Genomic DNA, 20,000 nt, shown 5'->3' with positions numbered 1-20,000 from the left:
CATTCTGTGCTGAGATGCGGCCAAGATACATTTGTTCGAGCTCATGGGGTGTCCATCATGTTGAACCTGGCCAGGACTACCACAGTGAGTGAATGCCTAGTCCCAACAATGAAGCATGGAAGTATGAGTGTGATGAGATAGGGCCGCATGAGTGTAAAAGGTGTTGGGGAGAGGACATTTATAGATGGCATCATGAATGCCGACTAATACCAGTGGAAATACTAAAATACTAGCTGACAAGATGGCTCCCAGTCTCCAGTAGCTTGGCAGCAGAGGAATATTCCGGCAAGATAATGATCCAAAGCACGCTGCCAAAATCACACACTGACCTGGCCAAGTGTGTCACCTGACTTTAGTCCAATAAAACATCTTTAGTATTTTAAAGGGAAAGGTGACGCAACACAATACCTCCATTAATATGCAGCTGAAGAAATGCCCCTGAAGAATGGCAGAACATCTCTCTAGAAATGTGTGCAACACTGGTATCATCCATACCGAGAAAAATAAAATATCTGAATCTCAGAAATGAAAGATGTACTGACTTTTGTTTAGCTCCTACGGTGGGGGCTGTATTTTTAATGTAGTAAATCTGAACAGTTTTCTCTTTACCAGAGCAAATACCCTGCTGTTACTGTAAGGTGATACCATTTTGAATTTTGGAGTAATATTGCAGAGGGGTGTACTCACTTCAGTTGTATATGAGCCTTCAACTGATTAGTCACATTCATTTGTGTGTTTGCAACTTTAATGAAATCAGTGAGTTTGTGGGAGCATGTGTGTGTGTGTGTGTGTGTGTGTGTGTGTGTGTGTGTGTGTGTGTGTGTTTGTGTGCGTGTGTGTGTGTGTGTAATGAAATCAGTTGGTGTAATCTGTGAGATGGGCTTCATTAGTCTCGGCTCACAGAGAGGCAGACAGCTGCCTGTCCCCACATGGTATGATTGCAAAAGGGACATGCACACACACACACACACACACACACACACACACACACACACACACACACACACAATTGCATGCACACACACACACACACACACACACACACACACACACAATTGCACGCACATACACACACAAGGATGCACTCACAAAAACAGACACACTCTGACAAATCAGTGTGCAATCAACTGAAGGTATACTCTCTCTCTCCAACACACACACACACAAACACACAAACACACAGACACATTTTCACTTACTTTTATTAATTCAGTGGCTTTAACTTTTGCCTTGTTTGGGAAGTGTGTACATATCGTGGCCGTAAAGTTAACCCCCTGTCTGCATGTCAGGATAGCAGGCGCTGTGAAATTCCTTGTGTCAGGACCTGAGGCAGCTGTTTGTCTTATCTTGCTATGAGATGCAGAATGGAAAATAGAGAAAAACAACCTCTAGCCATGACCCCAGATACAATCACACACACACACACACACACACACACACACACACACACACACACACACACATACACACCCATGACCCAAGATACAATCTAGAGACCCATTACACTTCCCTGCCATCTGCCTGGCCTGTCAGCCACATCAGCTCCATATTCTGATTTAATAACGGCATTGCATCACGTGCGTGCACACACACACACACACACGAAACACGCACGCACGCACAGTCACACACACACACACACACACACACACACACACACACACACACACACACACACACACACACACACACACACACACTAAAATGGAGTTTGCTCACAATCAAAACAAACCTTAACCACACACATACAACAAATCAGGTGATATAATCTTCAGTCAATTTCGGGTGCATGCCACACCCACAGCCAGGATTAACCATTAACATCTTATGTTCGCCTTATTGTCTGATCATTAAATAATACTAATTAAACGAATGACAAAGGCTAGCATATCTTGCATATTAAATAAGGGGTTAGGTTTAAGGACTAAATAAAGATGTCCCACACACTGCTTGCTTTCAATTTGCTCTGCAGGCATGTAGAACCTGATAATGTAATAATTTCCCGATAATGTAATAACTCCCGATAATGTAATACAAATTCCTTTATAAGTCCCTAAAACATGTAATAAAACCTGATAATGTAATAATACCCCGATAATGTAATAAAGTGCAGGTTAGCCTCAATTTTGCAGAACCTGATAATGTAATAATTACCTGATATTGTAATAACTTTGGTTGGTGCTGTAGCATCAGGTCTCCAGTTTCAGAGGTCCAAACAGTCACACTGTTTGGGCACTGTAAATCATGCAATAATGGCAAGCAATCATGAGGGGGCCTATTAGCCTAGAAATCTAGACGCCCCTAGCGGCAGCAAATTTTATTTGCAGCCAGGGACCATCTGGTCAACTGTCGTTGTTTTGTGCGGCTGAAAATCCAAACTGTACCAGGCCAATCAAATCGTCTTTTGTCATTCGGCAGTTGCTCGGATTGGTTGTAGCGCCATTCCTATTGCGTGGCATTGCGTGCAGAGGCAAATTAACAGACAACCGTTAATCCCGCCCACACTGAAAATCGTGTTGTGCCAGACCCTTGTACAGCTTCTTGCTGTACAGGTTTGGCTTGCGAGGCTAAAGGCCTATACCATTGGGATCAAAATATGAGCAAAACAATAGTGGGTGGTTGTCTACACAGCATCACTACTTGGTCTGAATAACTGGTGTCCCAACATTTCAGCACTGACCAAAGTTTTTACAATATCAGGAATTTATTACATTATCAGGTTCTGCAAAATTGAGGCTAACCTGATAATGTAATAACTTCCAATTAATGTAACATTTTATTACATTATTGGTATGGCGATTGTTACATTATTGGGAAATGCACTTTATTACATTATTGGGATAGTATTACATTATCAGGTTTTATTACATCTTTTAGGGACTTATGAGGCATTTTTTATTACATTATCAGGGTTATTACGTTATCAGGAAATTATTACATTATCAGGTTCTACAAGGCATCCTAACCAAAAGAAGAGCCATGGTCCCATCATCATCTCAAGTCCCATAGAGAGCGAGAGAGAGAAAGAGAGAGAGAGAGAGAGAGAGAGAGAGAGAGAGAGAGAGAGAGAGAGAGAGAGAGAGAGAGAGAGAGAGAGAGAGAGAGAGAGAGACGGAGACTCTACCTGTTTCACACAAATGCTTTGACAAATCATTCAGGCCAATGAAGCACATCTGAATTTTCGAGCACATAAGAAGGAAGGAAAGAGAAAGAAATCAAAGAAAAGGAGAAAGAGAGAGAACACTGTAATAAACCACAGTCCACTGTGAGGCGTGATAGGGAAGGGACAGGAACAGGGACAGGGAAGGGACAGGAACAGGGACAGGGAAGGGACAGGGAAGGGACAGGGAAAGGACAGGGAAGGGACAGGGAAGGGAGAGGGAAGGGAAGGAATGAATAGCTGTCACAAAGGGGGTGTAAGAGACAACATGCCGTGTGCCATGATGTTATGACAGTATATCTGCATGGCTGGTTTTAGGAATGCACAGGCAGGCGTCTCGTGAAGCGGTTCGGCGGTGAGGGACAGCTGTGAAGAAGATCGAATCAACGCCGGAAGTTTCTATTATAAGACCACAAGAACTTCGGATTATTTGAGAACCGGGTGCTGGGTCTCTGTGGTGCTGACTCATGCGGTGTTGCATGAATGCATTTGAATGTATTTATGTGTGTGTGTGTGTGTGTGTGTGTGTGTATGTGCATTGGGGTGAGGCACGTTTGCTGTCTCACTCTTTGTGTGTTGTATATTATGGTGCATGTATGAGTGTGTGAGTGTGTGTGTGTGTGTGTGTGTGTGTGTGTGTGTGTGTGTGTGTGTGTGTGTGTGTGTGTGTGTGTGTGTGTGTGTGTGAGTGTGTTTGTGTGTGCGTGTGCATGTGTGTGAGATAAGCCTGATGTGCATAGCTTAGGCATGCCTCCCACACACATTCTCTTCAGGCTTTGTTAGTGTGAGCAAACAGAATGCGAGCTGACCATTGGCTGAATGAAGGCCATGGAAAACACGTTACACACAATCATCTCACAAACATATGCACGCATGCACACCGACACACACACACCGACACACACACACACACACACACACACACACACACACATCCAACCAACCACCCACAAATGTACACATCACTTAAGACTTTCCCTGCATGTTATTTCTATTAAAGGAGGGTTTCTCCATCCATTTGTGGGCTGACCCAACTAAGGGCCCAAGTTTGATTAGATGCACACCATGTGCAACAAAGAAGGGGCATCACGTAAAGCTATTTTAATGATTAGCTCACGTTCATTTGGTAACGCCTCATTTGGATGTGTCTGATCAAAAAGGTGGGCACTACATGGAAATAGCATCTTGGTTTTGAACATCTGTCAGATGTATCTTCTATCTAATACACACAGTTTGGCAGCATAACATTGACCACTCAGTTGCTAAATTGACTAAGCATTTAACTCAACAAAATATGTTACCAAATGGCTAAGTAGGCTAAGTAGCCGTGACTGACAATGTCTTGACCCTCCTCCCCGACAAGCTTTAAACTCACGCAAGGACGTGAACGATGATGTTCAAACTGCCGCCGTAAAGTTAGTTTTATACTCAATATTTGATATTCGCCATATTGAAAAAAATTATTTCACCCTTGTAGCCTACTGATTGACCGATTTACGTCAAACCAGCTGTGATGTATTCATTTGGCCCTATGTCACAAGGGCCTTTAATCTTTTATTACCTTTTTGGTAATTCAAACAATACAAATCCATTTGGCTTTGAGCTTGGGAAGCTGATTACAGGCTAATATTCTTGACATGTCACAAGGCTTCTTCTCGAAAAACACCATTTGCTTTATTTGTATTGATTTATAGATGTACTGTATAGATAAAACAAATAATCAAATAAATTTGGCCACATGACCTTTTGACTTTTTGAGCTCAAAACACCACTTATTTTAGTAAAACACCACCATGTATCAGGAATATGTATCAATTAGTCTGACACAAAAAGTTAAAAAAAGGTGAAGGAGCCAAATGGATTTGTATTATTTAAATTATAAAGAAAAGTAATACGATTTAAAAATGATTTAAAAGCCTTGTACATTGTACGTCAATACATTGTAGTTGGTTTGGCATAAATACGTCAATCAGTGCAAACGTGAAATGCTTTTTTTCAATATGCCAAATATTAAATAGAAAACCAACTTTGCCACACCGGTCAAACTTGTGTTGTGCCAGTCTCTCAACCAAGACACGGCAAGAATGTATGCCACTATGACATAATGACCATAGTGATCTGAATATGGAATATTAGGCTACTTGTTTCGTGGACGTCTTTGCTCTTTCCTAAAAAAAGGATTACATTATCGCAAGTCACTCTGTAAAGTACTGTCATCGTGTAGCCAATACTTTTTTCGCCTTAAAGACATTAGGTTACCCATCCATACCCACCTCTTCACTTACCTTCCATGATATTCTACACACATACAGTAAGTGTAGCTTGCTCTCATGTGTTTATAGGCCAAAGGCCTAGGTTAAATAAGACCGCAGCAATGAATACACTTTGGTGGTTTGAACTGTGCTGGACTTTATTAAGTCAACACGACTTATTGAATAATCACAATGTCAGTTTAACAGTTTACATTTTTGTGTATGTCGTAACATGCACGACACAAAGCAGGGCACAATCAAGCATAAATAGGTAAAGCAATTATTAGAGGATGTGGCAATGAAGTCGTTCTTTATCAGCCGATCAATGATTTGAACCAAACCTTAGTAAAATTCCCATGGCGTTCAGTAAATGTTCTACAGAAGAGCAACATTTCCGGTCGCAAAAGGAGCAGTTTACACCAGAGGAAATGGAGGTTCTTGTAAGGGAGGTCGGCTTGACATTCAATTATTTAGACGTTTCACAGGGAAAAAGGGCTTGCTTTGATGGAAAGCATTTATACATGGAACTCCGACGTCTGTGCACCATACACACCCCAGCACTGTGCTGACCCACCAATGTTTGCGCTTAAAATCTTGTTCGTGTTATGAAATTAGCTAAATTATTTTTCCAAGTTATTAAATTATCTTTAAATATGCAGCAGACTTTGTGTATTGCCACACTGGCCATCAATTAAATGTAGGGCCCTAGGGGACATTGTATTCATTTGTCTCTTTACCCACAACGACAGGATAGAATGTGATGGTTCAGAAGATGTCTAAAGGTCTTTTGATTGATTGAAGCGATCAGTTTAATTTGATTTGATTTGATGTGATACTATGTGATCAGATGTGTCTGGCAGATGAAGGGGAGGTGTGGAATTGCTGAGTGTAAGATTTGGCAGCTGTGCCCAGGGCAAGTTGGCATCTGGGCAGCACACATCACTCCTTTTTTCTATCTATCTTTCTTTCCATCCATCCACTCTCCTGCTCTCTCTTTTTGCTTTACTCCCAGGATTTGTGCGTGCCTTTCTTTCTCTGGCCATCAGTCCATTACCTCTTTCCTCCCTCACCTTCCTCTTGCCCCCCCCCCCCCCCCCCCCCCCCCACCTCCTCTCGTCCTCCTCTCTCCTTTCTGACCTGCTGGCTCCTGTCATAATTCAGCTCGTTATGAGTTTAATGGAGATGATCACACTGCTGGCCAGGAATCTGTTATGTCCTCCCCCTTTCTGTCTCTCTCTCCCACACCCGCTCTGTCTTACACACTCATGCACATTCTCTCTCACACTCTTTCATACACACAAATACACTTGCACACACCCTCTGTCACTCTCACTCTTTCTCGCACTCTTTCTCTTTTCCCTTCTTTTTCTAACCTTCCCTCCCCACTCCACTCTCTTTCTCCCTTTTTTTTTGTCTTCATTCTCCTTTGATTCTGAGGTTGTTATGGTAATGATGATGGTGATGGAGGTTTGATTCTGAGGTTGTTATGGTAATGATGATGGTGATGGAGGTTTGTAAATGGTGTGGAAAGCCCTTTATTGGCTTCTCTGTCTGCAACTGGAACTGAGCCTAAAATGCTGAGGTTTGCTTATGACAGGAAAAGGATTGTAATTGGAACTTACTCCGTCCTCTCATTTTCAGTGTGTGTCTTTGCATGTGTGTTTGTGGGTGTGTCAGTGCTTCGCTCGGATTAATTCTTGCTGGTCAGGTGTCCGGTAAGAATTAATTTTACCGGTCCAATTTGAAACTTACTGGCACATGTTTAAAAAAATTCTATGTTACAACCGAAAATATCATGTAGCCAATAAAATATAAGCTACACCTTGGTTGAAGAAAGAAGGACAGTGTCCACAAGTCAGTTAGTCTGTTACCAGGACATCCTGGCGTAGGCATATGGATGTAAACTGCAGCGCGATGGTGCTTGACAATAAATTAATCTAATTTGATGCAATCAAAAACTGTCTGACTGTCCTACTTAACAACCATAGATGAGTAATTAAAGAACTTAAGACATGAAACTAAACCAAAAAAAGCCTGGGAAAAACATTATTGCCCTCACCAAACACCCCAGTTTCACCCTCACCATAGATAACTCCTTGGTTACCCCCTCTCCTCAGGTTAAAAGCCTGGGTGTTGTCCTCGACAGGACAACACCATTCGATCTGCCTACTTTCACATCCGCAATATCAACCGCCTCCGCCCCTCACTCACTCCCAACACCGCCGCAATCCTGGTTCACTGCCTTGTCACTTCCCGCCTGGACTACTGCAATTCCCTTCTCTTTGGTCTCCCACACAAACTTCTCCATAAACTCCAACTGGTACAAAATGCTGCTGCCCGTATCGTCACTAGGACGCCATCCATCAATCACATCACCCCCGTTCTGCATCAACTCCACTGGCTTCCCATTGAACACTGCATACATTTCAAAATCCTCCTCCACACATTTAAGGCAATCCATAACCTCGCCCCTCCATACCTCTCTGACCTCCTCCACATCAATGTCCCTACCCGGTCTCTCAGGTCTGCTTCCTCCATCACCCTGACCGTCCCCCAAGCCCATCTGTCCACCATGGGATCCAGAGCCTTCAGCCGCTCTGCCCCTCACCTCTGGAACTCCCTTCCCCCTGACATCAGGAACATTGACCCTTACTCAATCGCTCTTTTTAAAAAACTAATCAAAACGCACCTGTTTAAGCAGGCCTATAACCTGTAAAGTTGTTGCCGTATAATGTATAATTCAATGTATTTTTTTTATAATTCAATGTATTTTTTTCAATGTATTTTTTATAATTCAATGTATTTTTAATGTTTTCAATGTTGTAAGGCGACCTTGGGTCTCTTGAAAGGCGCCATATAAATAAAATGTATTATTATTATTAAACATACATTTTAAAAAAGACCTCAGAAATGCATTGTTTACTGTTGTTAGCTAAGTGGTTTTGAAACCGTATGTCTTGCACAACCTGTGTTGCAAGTTGTAGCCTACACCTGCACAAAATCAAAGAAATGACACTATGAGACGAGATAAAACATATAAATTATTTCTTTGTTAACATCAGTAAAACTTTAGGGCGTGAACTGCCCCAGAGAAGTGAAGCAGCCTACTAACTTTAGGTTAGTTGGCATTTACCGTCACTTTCCGACACGTCATAGGCTATGAAACAAACCTACAGAGCTGTTGGAGAGCTATAGATTACATTATCCTTGTAGAAAAAAAGAACAATTTAATTAGATCACAATTTTCCAATTATCAAATCAAAATGAGACTTCCTAGTAGTCACTACTGAGGACGTGGTGAAGGCTTTAGTGGGCGGAGTTTAGACTGTAGCTTCACGGAGAGTAAAATGTGATCGGATGAGATCCATTTTCTCCCACGTGTACCACGTGTCTAATATCATGTTTCAGGATTACCAAATTTTCATTAATCAGATTTGTATAAATTTCACCGGACTAGAACCTGTAATTACTGGATAACAGAAACACTGTTGTGTGTATTTGTGTGTGTGTGTGAATGTGTGTGTTTGTGTGAGTGGGAGCTATGTCCACTGTTATGTAATGCCCAATTCCATAATGGATGGTTTCAGTGTGTCATTTGTAATCTCTACGAATCATTTACTAATTCCACCTGCAATTTACTCTCATCTTTCAGTAGAGTCTACATGATTCTGAGGTGAATCTGTGTTAATCTCTGCAGGTTATATCAGTGGCTACCTCAACTCCTTTTTGTGTGTGTGGGGGTTTGTGTGTGTGCACTTGTGTGTCTCTGTACTCTGTACAATGTATGTCAGTAATGTTATAGTTTCTAATTGTGTGTGTGTGTGTGTGTGTGTGTGTGTGTGTTATGTCTCAGCACTTTTTGCTCCCCACTGTCCTCCATATCTAAATCTGTAATCATATTACCTCAAAGTCTAAGTGCTGAGAAAGGACATTTATTTGGCACCATGATCAAATTTTCTGTCTATCTCTCCCTCCCTCACTCATCCCCCTCCCGTAGGCTCCCTTCAGGGAGAGTACCAGAGGCGTCTCTATAAGGAGTTGATGGAGAACTACAATCGTCTGGAGAGACCCGTGCTCAATGATTCCAACCCCGTACTGGTGGAGCTGGGAATGACATTACTGCAGATTATTGATGTGGTGAGTTTTTGTGTGTGTGTTCAACCCCGACCCTCCCCCTCTGTGTGTGTGTGTATGTATGTGTCTATTAAATGTGAGCTAGGAGTTTTTGTGGTGGTTCTTGTATGTGTACGTGAATTAGTTTGAGTCGACCACACACACACACACACACACTCTCACACAAACACGCGCACGCACACACACACACAAACACACACACACACACACACACACACTTACGCATCCATTTACACACACAATCTTTTCATCTCTTTTTCAGTGTCTGTATCTCAATATCTCTCTCGCAGTCTTTATCTCTCTGCAGTTCAGATATACAGTATTTTGCGCATATATCAGCACCCCCGCTTATGTTCCCTTCCAAACCTCCCTAGGCTCAAAGGCCCATGAGTAAATAAACTGATTTAACCCAGCACTGCTCACGCTACCATGAAAGAACCGTGGAAGGGGACTCTGATTAAAGTACTTATGGACCACAACTTAAACTGAAGACTAGCTCCTACACTGATATACTAACCAGTTGCCATAACAACCTTAGCAGTACCTTACAGCAGCTAGTGCTAGTTAGCCAGCTACTACACGAACTTACTTAGTCAAGAGCTATTTTTTTTTATTCGTTTTCAAGTGGCACGTCTTCTACAGTACACACAATACAAAGCCAGCACTACATCACGGTCTCAGTTAATAATGCAATTTCGGGTTTTCTACGAGCAGGCAATGCAGCTCATGATGGGAGTTAGTTGATTAGCATAACAACTGTAATAGTACCCCACGACAGCTAGCAGCGAGTGCTAGTTAGCTAGCTGCTACAAGAACTTGCTTAGTCAACTACTAATTTCAAGTGTAATATCACACAAAAACAACAGACCAGATTGAAAGACTTAATGTATACAAGACAGACAAACCAACACATTTTGATGGATGAAAGCTTTCTTTATTAGTTTTAATGTGTTTGTTATTAGGTCTGTTGTCCTTTTGAACCCTGCTATCTCAGACTCCTCGTATTACCTCATATATTTTAGCTTTCCTTACTGACTTTTCAATTTTGTCTTGCATTTCTGTTGATGGATAAATTGCTATCGAGGTATTTATTTAATCCATGGTCCACTACTGGATCGATTTTCCACGTATGTTTTCATCGTTTTCACTCAACATCTTGGTTGATGGCAAAAAAAAAATGGCGGTGGAAATTTCTGTTTCTGGTGGGTTAACTCCGCCCACCTCTGTGACGTAGTTGGTGCCCGATCTGGCCCCAGCTCCTCCAGGGAGCCGGGCCGGTGCCCGATTTTCAGGTCCGGCACCAGCCCGGCCCCGGTGGAAACACAAGAACTGGTGCCAGATTGGGCACCGGCCCGGCTCCGGCACCGGGCCGGCCCCGGTGGAAACGAGGTACATGTTAATCTCCTTAGTGTTAATATGTCAGTTTAAGTCCTTCCAATCTTCATACAAAGGGGTCTTCATACAAAGTGTGAGTGGAGTGTGTGTGTGTGTGTGTGTGTGTGTGTGTGTGTGTGTGTGTGTGTGTCTGTCCATGTCAGGGTCAAGAGATCTTACCTTCTCTCAATCTTTCTCTCTCTTCATTTGATGGTGACTCTCACTATGGTAATTTCCTCCTTGGTTTATTTGCTTGTCTGTCTCTCTCCATCCCTGTTTCCTAATGTCCTCCCCCAGTGTCTCCCTGTCTGTCCTCAACAGTGGGGTTGAATCGATCCCTCTGTCACACCCTGCTCACCTCTTACACTCATCCTATAGTAGGTGTCTCTGCAACAGACACAACGAGAGAATGAAACATATTTAAAGCCCTGCATGCATCTGAGCCGAATGGATCTGTGTTGGTCATTTAATGATCTACTTGAAAGAGCTGCTTCAGTTTATGATCATATTAACCACGCTGAGCATCTAATATGGGGGTAATAATGTGGCAGCAACATGCTGATTCTGCCAAAGTGTATGCGTAGATTCCCCTTGTTAAACTAAAGTTAGGTCAAACCCGGAATGCTAAACTAGCTTCCACAGCCACGACATTCACATTTACAGTTTTTCACTGTTGCTAAAACCCGTTTTTCAAAACAGTAACGTCTTTCTCAAAACTGCACACAGAAAATTGAAAACCTCACACACAAAATGCTAAACTTGACACTCCCTTTGCAAGATGACTCTTTGCTATCAAATCTCTTAACTGTTCACAAAATGGAACTCGTGTTTTCATTTGGTACACACAGCCATATTTTCAAAACACACACACATACATTCATTTAGTACACACAGCTAAGCATTTGCTGCACACTACCAAGCATTTACAGCACACAGAAGTGCAAAATTGAAAACACAATCATCGAATCACACCATATGAATGACAATGGCTCGTTGAGCCATTTCTCCTTTTGTAAAATGTATCAGTGTAGGCCTACATTTTTCATAGTCAAACATAAAACAGCAATACCGTTGTTCTCAAAAACCATATTTACAATTTCAGTCTCCTGTTCCACCAAACACTAGATTGTATTGACATAAAATTGTATACAAAATGCTTACAGTTTTCCTCAATTGCTTACACACATTTTTTTTTACAGTAAAGCATGCCTCGTTTTCTCAAAACTCTAAACACAAATCCCAAAACAACTAACAAAAAATGCAAAACCCTTTATATCTCCTGGAAAATGCTACTTTGCTTTAAAAAAAAAAAATACAGAAAGTGTGTTTTCTGCCTCCTCAGTGTGGTTCTCTTGTGGTCCTGCAAAATACAAATACTGTGAGCACACTATATTCTATTGATATGCAGTATTACAGTACACAAGGCAAACAGATTTCGTACTTGTTCTCCATCCTGAAGGTTCTACGTAATGAAAAACCATGAAAACATGGTCTACCACAGCGGCCCAAATCTCATTAGAGATGACCGTTCTCCTTCTTCTTTCTCCTCCTCCTCCTCCTCCTTCTTCACCTTGTCCTCATTCTCTTCCTCCTCCTTGTCCTCCTCTCCCTTCTCTCTGTCCTCCTCCTCCTCCTCCTTCTTGTCCTCCTCTTCCTTCTCTTTGCCCTCTTCCTCCTCCTCTCTCTCTTACCCCTCTCCTTCTCTGGTTGTCGATCTTTTCAAAGTTTTCAATAGTTTACCAAACAAAACAGAGGCTCAAGACACTTTTATGGTGCAGTCCTCACTTCAAATTGGTCAAAAGACCTGAAAGTTTAGAGATTTGACTATTTGTGCCTTGCAGGTTGATGCTTTGAGATTTTACTTGAAAATTGTGTGCAACAACATAACTTTGTGTACACTGTTTTGACAACAACGTGATGTGTAATTGACATCAGTGTGTTCACAAGGAAAATCGAACTCTAATGTAGATAAGGGAATCTTAAGTATTTCCCACTTGGGGCGAGCGATTGATACATGACGTGAAGGTTGTGCAGATTGTGCCGAATTTTCGCTTTTTACTTCTTAACAATAGTGAAAAACTGTACTTGCATTAGTTTCTTGGCTCATACATAAATACATACATACATACATACATAGTCTGGCTAAAGATAAACAGCACGCTACCATGCTAGAGGTACAGTTTAACTGAAGTAAACTATTTTGATAGTACAGACATGGGATCTTAACTTCCCCTCTCACAGCCCCCTGTGCACTGTGTCTAGCACGGGTGCTGTTTCTCTCAGTAAAGAAATAAAGGGAAGGGTGTGAGTTGCTAGCAGTGTTGCGTGTTTCATTAGCTGCTGTCCATCTGCAAGCTGACGTGAACATGAAATCCGCTGCTGCTGTGCCTGCTGCTGTTATCTCATGCTTGAGTGGACAGGAGCAGAGACAAGAGGAGCTTCATTCCTCTCAGAGACTCGGATGAAGACATATAGGAGTGTGACTGTGTGTGTGTGTGTGTGGTTGTGTGTGTGTGTGTGTGTGTGTGTGTGTGTTTGTCTGTGTGTGTGTGTGTGTGTGTGCGTGTGCGTGTGCGTGTGCGTGTGCGTGTGCGTGTGCGTGTGCGTGTGCGTGTGCGTGTGCGTGTGCGTGTGCGTGTGCGTGTGTGTGTTGTGTGAGATACTCTGATGAAGACATATAGGGGGGATCCCGAATGCCACAAACACACACACCCACCCACCCCCCCAAACACACACACACACACACACACACACACACACACACACACACATACACACACACACACACACACACACACAGATGGCCAGATGTGTTGAAGGGCCAGAGGCCTTTTGGTAATAAGGTCATTTTGCACACAGTCCCCTGATCACAGATTAAGTCATTAGGCAACTAGAATATAGCTATGGGTGTGTATATGAAGGATATGTGTTCGTGGGTGAAGGTGTGATTTGTGCGCGTGTGTGTTTGGTTTGTATGTGTGTCTGTTTGTGTGTGTGTGTGTGTGTGTGTGTGTTTGTTTTCCTGGACATATGGCTGACTATGTGTGAATGTGCAGTGTGCTTGTCTAAGGTGGATGTGTGTATTATGTGTGTAAGTGCTTTGGGCTTAATGTGTCTGCGTGTTGGTATGCTTTGTTTGTGAAGTGCTTCCACTCATGCGTTTATCATTTGTGTGAGTGTGTGTATATGCTTGTGTGTGCATTATTCACCTTACATCTGCCTGTTTATGCGCGTCCATCTTTGTATATGCATGTGCATGTGTGCGCATGTGCGTGTGTGTGTATGTACGTATATGTGTTTGTGTGTGTTTGTACTTGTGACTGTGTGTGTGTATGTGTGTGTGTGTGAGAGGGTGTGTGTGTGTGTATGTTTGTGCGTCTATCTGTATGTGTGCATGCATGCGTCTATATATGTGTGTGTTTATATGTGACTGTGTATGTATGTGTATGTGTGTGTGTGTGTGTGTGTGTGTGTGTGTGTGTGTGTGTGTGTGTGTGTGTGTGTGTGTGTGTGTGTGTGTGTGTGTGTGTGTGAGTGAGAGTGGGTCATGGTCTACTCTTCTGGCAGTGCAGGTCTGTCTGTGAGGCCCAGATGGTGTGTGCTGAGCGCGGGGCCCACTGAGTCCTGGCGGAGACTGATGTGAACGCATCACTTCCTCCTGATCACTCAACACGACCACAGCTGCCCCAGTGCCACTGGATGGAAGGGGGTCAATGGAGAGAGAGAGAGAAAGAGAGAGAGAGAGAGAGAGAGAGAGAGAGAGAGAGAAAAGTGGATGGATGGAGAAGAAGGAAACAAAATAGAATGAGGCTGAAAAAGTTGGAAATAAAAAAAGCAAATGAATAGAAGGAAAAGCATACATGCCTCGTCATTTGGTATGCTGCAGATTAGCAGTTTTGCTTGTTCCGGTTTGTTACAGTTTTTCACTATTGTTAAAAAGTATAAAGCGAAAATTCGGCACAATCTGCACAACCTTCACGTCATGTATCAATCGCTCGCCCCAAGTGGGAAATACTTAAGATTCCCTTTTCTACATTAGAGTCCGATTTTCCTTGTGAACACACTGATGTCAATTACACATCACGTTGTTGTCAAAACAGTGTACACAAAGTTCTGTTGTTGCACACAATTTTCAAGTAAAATCTCAAAGCATCAACCTGCAAACCACAAATAGTCAAATCTCTAAACTTTCAGGTCTTTTGACCAATTTGCAGTGAGGACTGCACCATTAAAGTGTCTTGAGCCTCTGTTTTGTTGGATAAAGTATTGAAAACTTTGAAAAGATCCACAACCAGAGAAGGAGAGGGGTAAGAGTGAGAGGAAGAAGAAGAGGAGGACAAGAAGGAGGAGGAGTAGGAGGTTGAAGAGTAGGAGGACAGAGAGAAGGAAGAGGAGGACAAGGAGGAGGAACAGAATGAGGACAAGGTGAAGAAGGAGGAGGATCAGGAGAAAGAAGAAGGAGAATGGTCATCTCTAATGAGATTTGGGCCGCTGTGGTAGACCATGTTTTCATGGTTTTTCATTAGAACCTTCAGGATGGAGAACAAGTACGAAATCTGTTTGCCTTGTGTACTGTAATACTGCATATCAATATAATATACGTAGTGTGCTCACAGTATTTGTATTTTGCAGGACTGAAAGAGAACCACATTGTGGAGGAAGAAAACACACTTTCAATATTTTTTGAAAGCAAAGTAGCATTTTCCTGGAGATATAAAGGGTTTTGCATTTTCAGTTAGTTGCTTTGAAATTTGTGTTTAGAGTTTTGAGAACGAGGCATGCTTTCAAAAAATGTGTGTAAGCAATTGAGAAAAACTATAAGCATTTTGTATACAATTTTATGTCAATACAATCTGGTGGAACAGGAGACTAAAATTGTAAATATGGTTTGTGAGAACAACGGTATTGCTGTTTTATGTTTGACTATGAAAAATGTAGGCCTACACTGATACATTTTACAAAAGGAGAAAGGGCTCAATGAGTCATTGTCATTCATATGGTGTGTTTCGATGATTGTGTTTTCAATTTTGCACTTCTGTGTGCTGTAAATGCTTGGTAGTGTGCAGCTAATGCTTAGTTGTGTGTACTAAATGAATGTATGTGTGTGTGTTTTGAAAATATGGCTGTGTGTACCAAATGAAAACACGAGTTCCATTTTGTGAACAGTTAAGAGATTTGATAGCAAAGAGTCATCTTGCAAAGGGAGTGTCAGGTTTAGCATTTTGTGTGTGAGGTTTTCAATTTTCTGTGTGCAGTTTTGAAAAAGACGTTACTGTTTTGAAAAACGGGTTTTAGCAACAGTGAAAAACTGTAAAAGAAATCTTTGAGAAAATGAGAAGGGTGTTGAAAAATTGACAAAATAACGGCTGTGGTAGTTTAATTAAACCCCATATTCGATTCTGTAAAGTAAAATGCATGTGTATTTAATAGACACATTAACGTTATAGGGCCTTTTTTAACATATGTCTGTTGCTATCCCCATGCATATCCCCCAAAATAACAGACTGCAAAGAAAGTCACTTTGCATCAATAATTTCACAAGGTTAGCCGGGAGCTAACCTTAAATGAAATAACCAATACTGTATGCCACAATTCAGAACTCCCCCACTCACAGAGGCTGCAGTCATAACTTTGGCAGACCAGAATAATAAAGGAAACGTAACTAAGAACCATATTCAGTAGCGTCATTTCCCTGTGTTATAGGTTCTACACAAGATGTCTTGGTTTTGAATTGAAGAGGTTGATAATTTCATCCTAATCCAAAATGATAGTTCTGTTTCTCTTTAGTCCTCCAGATGTTTTTATTTTATTTTTGGAATGGCACAATAAAATTGATTGAATTTCTTTGATTTAAAACGAGATTTAAACAATGACAGCTGTTTAGCCATAATTGCACATGACAATTGGCAAGCAGCTGCTGGGTGAAACAAATGGCGTTCCCAAAAAAACGTTCTTATGTCCATAGTGAGCTAGCTAGCTACTAGCAAGCTTGCTCACTGAGGTCAACACACACAACACATAAGACAACAACTACCCATGACAATGTTAGGGCAGACCTATAGATGGTGGTATTTCCCAAGTAGAAGAACTTTGCGTTGATTTGCCTTCCAGTCAGAGAGACTGAGGGGAAATGACAAAAAGTTTAAATTATTTTTAAAACCTAAAAAAAGATTAACAAGAGAAAAGGGCTTTTGAGTCCCTGAAAACAACCCCCCCCCCCTCCTCCCAGAGGGGTGGTGAGGGACGTCTGTACAAAGGAGGAGCCTTGCATGACACTGCAAATTTGTATTTGATACTGTGTGTATGTTTGTCCATGGCTGCATGTGTACGTGCATATTTCCACAGAAACCCATCTGAATGACCGTCCTTGATTTTAAAACTTATCCTACAGTGGAGCCCTTCATCTCCAGCTCTCTCTTTAGCTACTTCTGTTCCAATCGGAGGGAGAGAGGGGCTGTTCCCCCGAGCCGGTGCCCCAGGTGGAAAGCATTGCACCACGGGCATCAACAGCGGCAGGGCAGCAAAAGTCCGACGCGCTGCAAACTTTTGGGCTGGCATCGCCTACGCGGCACGGTTCATCGCCAGGCAAACGATGAACGGCGGGCATTAGCGGGCATCGGTGGGCATGCTGTCCCATCATGCGGAAGTGAGCACAAAAACCATAAGTCTCTGAAGCAGAATGCGTGTTGGGCGCACTGGGAGCGGGCTAAAAAGTGAGCGTTGGCCAGACGTATAATGTCACAGCCATATGAGCGAGGACACCATCTGTAAATGCTGGGACTGTTACGCTCACTCGTCTAGACTCTTCCATGTGTGCGAAATGCAAAGTTCACCTCCTCTAGTCCTGCGTTCATTCTAGAGGTCGCGTCCTCTTAAAAGCCCTTAAAGCACCCCATCACCAACTCATGGCGCAGTTTTCCATTCATTCATTCATGCGGGCTTGAGCTTGACAGCTGAATGAACATCACACTGTCCCTGTCTCTGAAAATGGGCAGAGTTTACAGAGCACCAAACTCTCCCAGAGGCTGAATATTTGAGTTCACTTTCGAATGTCCTGAGAAAATGAGGAGTAAAGTGTGACAGCTGAATGTCCTGAGAAAGTGAGGAGTAAAGTGTGACAGCTGAATGTCCTGAGAAAGGGAGGAGTAAAGTGTGACAGCTGAATGTCCTGAGAAAGAGAGGAGTGAAGTGTGACAGCTAAATGTCCTGAGAGTGAGAGTGAGGAGTAAAGTGTGACAGCTGAATGTCCTGAGAAAGAGAGGAGTAAAGTGTGACAGCTGAATGTCCTGAGAAAGAGAGGAGTAACGTGTGACAGCTGAATGTCCTGAGAAAGTGAGGAGTAAAGTGTGACAGCTGAATGTCCTGAGAAAGGGAGGAGTAAAGTGTGACAGCTGAATGTCCTGAGAAAGAGAGGAGTGAAGTGTGACAGCTAAATGTCCTGAGAGTGAGAGTGAGGAGTAAAGTGTGACAGCTGAATGTCCTGAGAAAGAGAGGAGTAAAGTGTGACAGCTGAATGTCCTGAGAAAGAGAGGAGTAACGTGTGACAGCTGAATGTCCTGAGAAAGTGAGGAGTAAAGTGTGACAGCTGAATGTCCTGAGAAAGAGAGGAGTAAAGTGTGAATGTCCTGAGAAAGAGAGGAGTAAAGTGTGACAGCTGAATGTCCTGAGAAAGGGAGGAGTAAAGTGTGACAGCTGAATGAACATCAATGTCTCAAATGCTGAATATTAGCAGAGTTAAGTACTAGGAGCTGATATTTCCTCTCGTTGCCTTTCATTGCCCCTTTGCACTTGAACTCACAATGATAATAAATCTGAATCTAATCTAACCAACACACTGGAGTCATAGGAGAGGGAACAGGCTGTGATTGAATTGGCTTTTTTCAGCTCAAAAATCAACAAGGTTTCACCTGAATCACTGACTCCACCTTAAACCTTGGCACGCTGTCTCATCACGCTGTCTTTACTTTAGAGAGTCTTGAGAGTGAAGAGGACAAAGGCAGGGTGGGTCTAGAGGCAGGGTGGTGGTTCTAGAGGCAGGGTGGGTCTAAATGCAGGGTGGGTCTGGAGGCAGGGTGGGTCTAAATGCAGGGTGGGTCTAGAGGCAGGGTGGGTCTAGAGGCAGGGTGGTGGTTCTAGAGGCAGGGTGGGTCTAGAGGCAGGGTGGGTCTAGAGGCAGGGTGGTGGTTCTAGAGGCAGGGTGGGTCTAGAGGCAGGGTGGGTCTAAATCCAGGGTGGGTCTAAATGCAGGGTGGGTCTGGAGGCAGGGTGGGTCTAGAGGCAGGGTGGGTCTAAATGCAGGGTGGGTCTAAATGCAGGGTGGGTCTGGAGGCAGGGTGGGTCTAGAGGCAGGGTGGGTCTAGAGGCAGGGTGGGTCTAAATGCAGGGTGGGTCTAGAGGCAGGGCAGGTCTAGAGGCAGGGTGGGTCTAGAGGCAGGGTGGGTCTAGAGGCAGGGTGGGTCTAAATGCAGGGTGGGTCTAAATGCAGGGTGGTTCTAGAGGCAGGGTGGGTCTAGAGGCAGGGTGGGTCTAGAGGCAGGGTTGGTCTAGAGGCAGGGTGGGTCTAGAGAGGCAGGGTGGGTCTAAATGCAGGGTTGGTCTTGAGGCAGGGTGGGTCTAGAGGCAGGGCAGGTCTAGAGGCAGGGTGGGTCTAGAGGCAGGGTGGGTCTAGAGGCAGGGTGGGTCTAGAGGCAGGGTTGGTCTAGAGGCAGGGTGGGTCTAGAGAGGCAGGGTGGGTCTAAATGCAGGGTGGGTCTGGAGGCAGGGTGGGTCTGGAGGCAGTGTGGTGGTTCTAGAGGCAGGTTGGGTCTAGAGGCAGGGTGGGTCTAGAGGCAGGGTTGGTCTAGAGGCAGGGTGGGTCTAGAGGCAGGGCAGGTCTAGAGGCAGGGTGGGTCTAGAGGCAGGGTGGGTCTAGAGGCAGGGTGGGTCTAGAGGCAGGGTTGGTCTAGAGGCAGGGTGGGTCTAGAGAGGCAGGGTGGGTCTAAATGCAGGGTGGGTCTGGAGGCAGGGTGGGTCTGGAGGCAGTGTGGTGGTTCTAGAGGCAGGTTGGGTCTAGAGGCAGGGTGGGTCTAGAGGCAGGGTTG

General features: G+C 43.5%; 1 protein-coding gene across 1 annotated transcript in view; it reads left to right on the top strand.

Moving 5' to 3' along the window:
• The window catches only part of LOC308366372 (neuronal acetylcholine receptor subunit alpha-7-like), a gene marked incomplete at both ends in the record, with an annotated part of 58,022 nt that overhangs the window by 13,341 nt on the left and 24,681 nt on the right, over positions 1 to 20,000 (top strand). Inside the window, one exon of the mRNA XM_080840051.1 lies at positions 9,410 to 9,549. Within this exon, the coding sequence (XP_080696177.1) occupies positions 9,410 to 9,549 (140 nt within the window). The remainder of the gene's footprint in view (positions 1 to 9,409; positions 9,550 to 20,000) is intronic.

The sequence above is a fragment of the Sprattus sprattus genome (genome assembly GCF_963457725.1).
Source record: "Sprattus sprattus genome assembly, chromosome: 6".
Classification (NCBI taxonomy): Eukaryota; Metazoa; Chordata; class Actinopteri; order Clupeiformes; family Clupeidae; genus Sprattus; species Sprattus sprattus.
Note: the sequence above shows the minus strand (reverse complement) of the source record. Positions and strands in the feature narration are given on the sequence as shown.